Below are 7,688 nucleotides of genomic sequence, written 5' to 3'. Positions count from 1 at the left end.
CTTTTAAATTTTACACATTAAAATTATTCTGAATTTCAATTACTGATTTTTCAGTTAGAAACTGATGTAAATAGCTCCCACATGATATTTAGTGAATATTTCTCTCTTCTCTTATGTAAAGTGTAAAATTATTCTCTTTACGCATGAAAAATTATTCTGTCTATAGAGAGAAAAATGATTCAATTTACACATGACATGAGAGAGAAAAGAGAAATACTGATTAAACTCTATGCTGGAACTGTCCACGTCAACGTCTAACTGAAAAACTACTAATTAAATATTAGAGAATTTTACTGTATAAAAATTCAAAGTTGATGAAATTTTATATTACATTTTTAAATTAATGAACTGTAATATTACAATTAGATAAATTCATAAACAATCGTCAAAATTTACCCTATGTTATAGGGCCAAAAGTACACATCACATGCTCCGGTCTAAAAAGCCTTGAATTCCAAGTCAATTATGCTTTCCAACATTGACAAGATTAATTATAATTAAAAATCTAATATCTAATGTTTAGAATTAAATTCTTGCTACATCTACATCTTGGGTTTGATTGGTTTCCAACGTTACAAATGAAACCTTCTTACTTTTTGTGAACCTAAAAATACATTAATCTGTACAGAAACATCCTACGCTTGCACAATTAAATTAGGTATGGCTCGGGTGACTCCTCCTCCAAGAAAACATCTCTTGGTCTCATCCCCAGGAGCACAAGTGCTGAACCCAGCATTCTGTGGTTAACTTAAATCAAAGAGATGAGGAAAAGAAATAATAATTAACTCATTTCTTAGAGCTGCAATGCTAAATCTGGCTGTGCTGAATCAACACGGCTAGAACTAGGAGAACCTGGATACTGAAATCTGACATTCAGGTCAGGTGGGACTGAATCTGATTTCTGTTGCGGTGACAACCCTGAATCTGGTTTTGGCTGTGGTGATGATCCTTGACATGAAGGTCGGGGTTCGTATCCAGATATTGGGGCTTCCTTTTTTTCGTTACCAGAATTTGGTAGTGCACCACTGGAATTTATTGCAGAGGAATTCTCGGAAAGCTTTGGATTTTTTAAGTTCAGGCTGTTTTCTGTTGATGGATGGACAAAGTTAGCATTAGTAGTGGAGACTGTGTCAGTCAGAGATGGCCGAAAGTTAATCCCAGCAGGCCTGGCAGCCCCAACTAGTTTTCCCATCTGGGCTGGAAGACTAAACCTGTAGGTGCCATTGAATCCATTCATCCCAGGGTGAAATTCATGGCTCTGATGAATCTGAAATGGAGGCCTTGGCCTGCTCATACTTGTATTGCTGTTGAGGATGTTAAAACGCCCGTGAGAGTTAAATACGTCAACTGCTGCCTCCGCGCAAGGTTCAGATTTACTAGCAGCTGCATGGAGTGTAGATGTTGAGGCAGATGATGAAAGATCATTGGTTAGTTGTGGTGCCCCTGAAGCCGAGTGAATTTGAGGTACCTCATTCTTGCTCACATTCATTTCAGGTTTTTCTGACAGTTTTTCTCTCAATTCAACACTGCAAGATGTGACAACAGCACATGAATCTTTGGGAAGTCTGAGAAGCTGTGATGGTGATGGCAGGCCTTGAGGGTTTGAAGAAAGAAGCAATGCCCTCTGTGGTGGGATGTCCTTTTCCCCAACCCATCCAGGGCCAAACATAACTCCAGATGGCAAAGACCTCTCAATTTTTTTCGAAGCAATTTTCCATGCAATGGTGCCAATATTTGCGGCAAATCGAGCTAAGCTCCTTGCATAACCATGCTCTGACAGAAGCCCTACCTGATGCACGTGAAGCTACATCAATCAACTAACCAGAGGAAGGACCAGCAAACATGCCTAATAAAATTGGACCATGGAAAAGTACAGAAGCACATGGTTCAACAATGATATTCAAAAGTATCAAGTAGAAGAATGGATATCATTGTGATACATACAGCCATTAGCTGCTTCCTCTCTGCATCAAAAGTAGCAAACACAGATGGTTCCCGTCCACCAGCTGAAAATTTGTTGTACGTGTTACGCCTGTTCTCGTCAAGTACAAATTGTCTTTTCCCATATTTCATTGAATTACCTTTAAACATAGAGCCTGCAACAAAAGTGAAAGTTACTTAAACCTCCTATTATGTGAATCATGAGCTCCTTTTCTCTGATCATATTGGCCACAAAAGAGGAAATGAGGATCATAAAGAGAGGGGAGGAAGAAAAACCAAATTAAAGTTTCAAACCTGTACCTTCATCATTCTTCTCAAATTTGCTGTCAGTCAACCAATAAGCATCATTGTGAGAACCATGAGATCGTCCTGATGAATCTGCCAAGCTAGACTTGTCTAAAACATAAGGTCCTTTTCTCAGATCATTATTGGACCAGACAGTGCTCTCTCCCCCAGTCAGAAGAGTTCCACCATCCAAGGCAACCGCTGAACCAGCATGCTCCAATAAAGGCCTGCCCACTGGTTTTTTAAAATTCTTGGTCGGTGGTCTACCTCTCCTCACTATTTTAGGTTCTGGTTCATTATCATCACTATCTTGCCTTAAATTTTCAAAATTCTTTTTGGCTAGCTCTTGTATAGATCGCGCCTAACAACATCAACAGAAATTCAAATAACATTTCTAAATGGTTGAGCAATGGGAAATTCAGAGTTAAAAGATTGATTGTACCTGTCTAAAATATATGGTATCCGGGGCATTATACTGCATCGCATTTGAACATATTAAGAAAATATCTTTCTGCAAGACAATGAGATGAACTTCAATGTCACTCTCCAAAAAACAAAGAAAATGTAAATCAATTTCAAGACATTATTAGATCAGGACAATGGCCTAATTCAGCTTCTGGGTGCATCCTTAATTGCTTTCCAGTTTTGAAGCTGAGAACATTTCAAGAAATGCCAATTCAATAGCGAGTAGAATAAAAGTTTTCACCAGGATCTGTAGCAATTACTATAACCCAACTACCAGGCCATCAAACCAATAGCATGGAGACACTGAATTAGTGATAACTATTTCATAAAATTCGCTAGCTCTAAGCCTTCAATTTATTAGTATATCTATGGTAAATAAAGGAACAAAAAGTTTAAGCATTAATAATGGTCCTATAAAAATATGCTGGAAAACAATCAGAGCAATCAGAGTAAAATCTGTAATGAGGATATTCATAAATCTATATCATCACTCCAGACACACTTATCTATGAATATCATGTCAAGGAGTAGAGAATCATGGTATAACCAGAGCAGACAATGGACAATTGGGGCTTTCTGAGGACATTTGTTGATTCATAGCACACATTCTGTTTCACGTTGACACGAGTACTCACTCATTCCATAAAGTGAGGAAGTAGCAGATGGATAAAATTCTGCATGTGTTGATGTGAAAGGTTTATTTCCCAAACCATTTAGTAGTAAAATTTGATGGTGTGATGGCACTCCAGAACACATATAGGTCCTATCAAGTACATTGATTATCCAAGCACACATTAATGACAGAAAATGATAGGTTCATAACCCTCTACTGGTTGGCATCCACAGCTCAAGTAAGCCCAGTCAATAATCACAACAATATTTTGATGTTCTATGCTCAACACAGTATACTCTCAAGTGGATCAAAAAGGTTCTGATATTACAAGTGGACGTGCCATCAATTGGCAAATTATAAAGAAGAATGGCCATAATTAGAAGTACACGAACCAAATTCTGCTGGATTCATACAGGAAAACTACTCTGCTTTGTTCAATTTCAATAATCCATCAGTTATATAATAGGAGAAACATAAAATTCATAATCCTACTTTGAAACAGTTTCACAGTACCAAATTCTTGCTTAATGAATATTACAAATTCCAGGCAGAGTCAAATGTATGACTTTTATGTGGTATTAATTCTTAGCATGGCACAATCAGAGAGTACAAATTGCTACTGGATTTCCCATGGGCATTAGCTCACCTAATGTAATAAGTTCTTTCAGCATAAAAACTAATAAACACCTGATGATTCAAATTTTAAAAGGATTGATAGTATCATAAAACAAGTCTAAACCTCTCAATGAATAGAAAACTAACTGGGATAAGTTGGTGAATGCTAATCTGGAAAATAACACCTCAATCGGTACAATACTCTTCTCACATCTGTGTGGATTATGCAAATTTACAAACAGTCAACTTAAGGTGAAACAAAAAGTGTACGGCATAAACCAACAGACAACAAATCTTCACTCCTAGGAACAAGTATTAGTTATAGAGACCTAAAAGCTCCATGGATGCCAAATGTTAAATCTCTAGTTATTTGATCTTTCCAGATGATATAGCTCTCATTCTAAATAAACAATTAGCAGCCACTCTTAGCTTATCAATCAAACAACATGAAATAGGATTACAACCACTAAAGTAAATAGGGAAATAAGAGCTTGTTTGGTTCAATCCCAAAAACACAAAATTTTATAGAATTCAATTGAATTCCATGTTTTATGCGTTTGGTTTAAAAATATATATATATAGAATTCAATTCTAGGAATTGGTTATAACTAAAACCAATTTCCATCAAGATTGATGGAATTTGAAATGAATTCCTCAAAACTTCCATAACATTTTTTGGACTAAAATACCCCTATAAAAAAACTTCCTCACAATAAATCTCAATTATACTCTATTGGTTAAAGAAGAAGATGAAAATTACAAGCTAATTTTTTTATCTATTTACTATTAATATGTTTGGACACGTATATAAGATATTTTATATTTTTTGTAATCTTTTAATATTTAAGCTTATTATGCACTTCCTTTAAAAAAAAAAAAAAAGAAAAAAAAACTTATTATACACTTAGTAATGACACTATTTACGCTGTTATATAAATTTCCTATGTCATGAGACATGTGAATTTAGTTTATACTTATTACTATATTGTTAGTTGATTTATATGATTGTTAATTGTTATAAATTTATTAGGTATAAGATTTTTTAAATTCTATAGAAAATTATAATTTTTTTAATTTTACTCTTGAGGGGTGGTTTAGAAAATGAAGACAAATTAATTTCAATTCTGAAATTACACCAAACGTGAATTATATGAAATTCAATTAAATTATACATTTTAAGTTGTATCATACCAAACAGTGGAGTTCACTTCAGATGAATTCTAGCTTAGCTAGAATTCATTTCAAATTGAACCAAACACTCTGTAAGTTGACATGCAACAAAAAATCACAAGGTATACTATGGTAATAAATGGTTAGTTTGGATTCTAGAAATGTGATCAAGTATCCATTTCACTCACACGGCTGGCAACACATAACAACTTTAATGAAAAAAAAAAATCCTAATATAAGCATCTAAAGCAACTATACAAACCTAACAAAAGCAAATCGGGAATGCTCATAAGGAAATAATTACAAACACTTATACACCAACCTCGAATTGTTCCAAGCTGGTGTAAACCTCACTAGAAAGTTTCTTCCTGACAGTCCCAAAATCCATGGGATGCTCAATGACTTCATGGTAATCTGGAAGCTGCATAAGATTTATCAGCAAAAGAGAAAATATAGTTAAAAAAGGGGCGGAGACTTGTCTAAAGAGTCAAATGCAACGTCAAACACGATTTGAAGCAAACCTCATTTGCGTCTACTGGTTCAGAGAAAACACCATACGTGTCCTTCCTGCAATTAAATTGATTTCCAAAAAAGAAATCATTTCACTGAGAACCAAAAAAAGCAACATGGAGCAGGAACCATAAACAGAAAAACAGAGAAGCTGAGAGACACACTTTTGAAGCCTATCAAGGATGAACAGTAATAGCTTTTTATCAGGTACAGGAGTTGAGGGTCCCGAATCTGCACGAGTGAAAACAGGACACATTATAAAATATTCCCAAATTTGTCCCTTTTAAGCAAATGGGTATGCGTAATCATCAACAAATACCTTGTACATTATTTGTGGGGTTTGCGCCAGCACCAGGCTTCCCTCCCTGACATATTTTGTTTTTTGAAAAGAAAATAACAGAAATTAGCAGAACAATAAAAAAAAAAAAAAAAAAACTTTCTATTTTTTACTTTAATGGTGAAGAACCACAAGCAAAGCAGCCATGAAAAGGCAAAGTAACATTCAATATTAAGGCGCCAAAATTGAAAAAAAAAATTACTGATAAAAAAACTCTGAAATTATAACTAAAGAAAAGACAAATTTATACTTTTTATTAGCATAATAGTAAAAAATTCATTATTATTTCAGCCTATAAAAGACTAAATAAATTCAACACCAATAAAAACAAAATTTTAATTTTTTAAAAATGAAAAATACCAATAAAGCCCAAATTTCATAACAAATTTTCCAGGAAAAAAATGAAAAGAGAAGGAAAAGAAAGGACCAGACCAAGTCAACAACTTTCACTGAAATTCTAGAAATTCCATTACAGAGGCCCGCAATTCAAGGAGTTCCTTAATCACGTCACAAAAAAAAAAGGCATTTAAATCTCCCCTAAAAATAAATGTTTCGCGCTTTTTCCAATTCCAAAAATAACAGAAATTTGAAAAACCTAAACTAACCAAAAATTTAAAATCTTCCCCTCTTTTATTAGCTTTGAAAAGTTGAAGTACCTTTTCACTGACACCAACCCCAGATCCATCACCGATCGCATTGATTTTCCGCTTTTTGTGATACGAAGCCTTTGCTTTATCCTCCTCGCCTTTCGATTCTGACCCATTAGAGTTAAGAGAAGCCGAATCAGGCTCCGATTTTTGGGATGAAGGCAATTTAAGGACAAGCTTGAGCTTCTTCTCTCGGCGCTTCCCATTCAATTCAACGGCGTCGTCGTCCTCGTCGTGTTCCGGAGAGGAGGAAGTGGGGTTGCGGCGGGTGGATCGGCGAAGAGGAGTAGGGGTGGCAGACTTGTAATTATGGGAAGAATGAAGGGCTGAGTTATCGAAATTTGAATTAGAAAGGTTTCGATTTTGATTTTGCTTGAGTTGTTGTTGCTGCTGCTGCTGTTCTTTGAGGGTTCGTTTCTGGAGATCTAAAAGAGAAGGTCGGCCTTTCTTCTTCTTCGTGCTCTTCTCCACTATCTTACCCATTTTTTCTGTGTCTCCCTCTTTTTCTCTCTCTCTAACTAACTAACAAAAACAGGGTGTTATTTTTTTATTTTATTTTTTTTAGGACACTTTGTGGTTTCTTTTCATATCTTTTATTTAAAATTTGTCCAATGTTTCCGACTGAGACCGTGCGTTGCACGTGACGCTCGCACGCGTTCTTAAAACGTGGTGGTTTGGTCGGAGCATGTTCTTCTTTGTTTGATAAAAATTACTATTTAAAATATTATTAAGCACAAAATGAGAAAAAAGGACAATAATTATAGATATATTGTTTTATTCTAATTAATAAATAGTCATTTATTTTGTTATTATTAATTTTTTATAATTATATTCCATTTATATAACAAAATGTATTTAATTTTATATTTTTTATTAATAAAATATTTAATAAACATCAATAAAATATTTTACCAATATTTATAAAATAATTATTAAATTAATATTTTATTTACTCAATTAAAAAATACAAATATTTATTAAAATTAATTTCTACATAACATTAAACTACACGTGATTTGGTTCCGAATAATATTCATAAAAAAAAATTCATTATCTCTATAACTTGTAATTGAAAAACTGCCAACATAGATAAGGCATTAAAAGG

General features: G+C 34.3%; 1 protein-coding gene across 1 annotated transcript; it reads right to left on the bottom strand.

Moving 5' to 3' along the window:
- Positions 1 to 431: 431 nt before the first annotated feature.
- On the bottom strand, positions 432 to 7,140 carry LOC110665242 (uncharacterized). The gene is made up of 9 exons (XM_021825266.2): positions 6,593 to 7,140; positions 5,919 to 5,964; positions 5,764 to 5,830; positions 5,611 to 5,656; positions 5,412 to 5,510; positions 2,669 to 2,737; positions 2,242 to 2,587; positions 1,945 to 2,096; positions 432 to 1,789 (listed from the first exon to the last, which is right to left on the bottom strand). Exons 1-9 carry the CDS (start codon positions 7,064 to 7,066, stop codon positions 794 to 796), a joined length of 2,295 nt encoding a protein of 764 aa, XP_021680958.2. The 5' UTR covers positions 7,067 to 7,140; the 3' UTR covers positions 432 to 793.
- Positions 7,141 to 7,688: the final 548 nt, after the last annotated feature.

The sequence above is a fragment of the Hevea brasiliensis genome, chromosome 1 (genome assembly GCF_030052815.1).
Source record: "Hevea brasiliensis isolate MT/VB/25A 57/8 chromosome 1, ASM3005281v1, whole genome shotgun sequence".
Classification (NCBI taxonomy): Eukaryota; Viridiplantae; Streptophyta; class Magnoliopsida; order Malpighiales; family Euphorbiaceae; genus Hevea; species Hevea brasiliensis.
Note: the sequence above shows the minus strand (reverse complement) of the source record. Positions and strands in the feature narration are given on the sequence as shown.

Bases quoted from the DNA above. Each gene is read 5' to 3' on its own strand.
- LOC110665242 (XM_021825266.2), bottom strand. From the start codon at position 7,066: ATGGGTAAGATAGTGGAGAAGAGCACGAAGAAGAAGAAAGGCCGACCT. The intron at 2,738-5,411 runs GTTGGTGTATAA...ATTGTCTTGCAG, and splicing joins CCAGCTTGGAACAATTCGAG to AAAGATATTTTCTTAATATG. The intron at 2,097-2,241 runs GTACAGGTTTGA...CTTTTGTTGCAG, and splicing joins ATTTGAGAAGAATGATGAAG to GCTCTATGTTTAAAGGTAAT.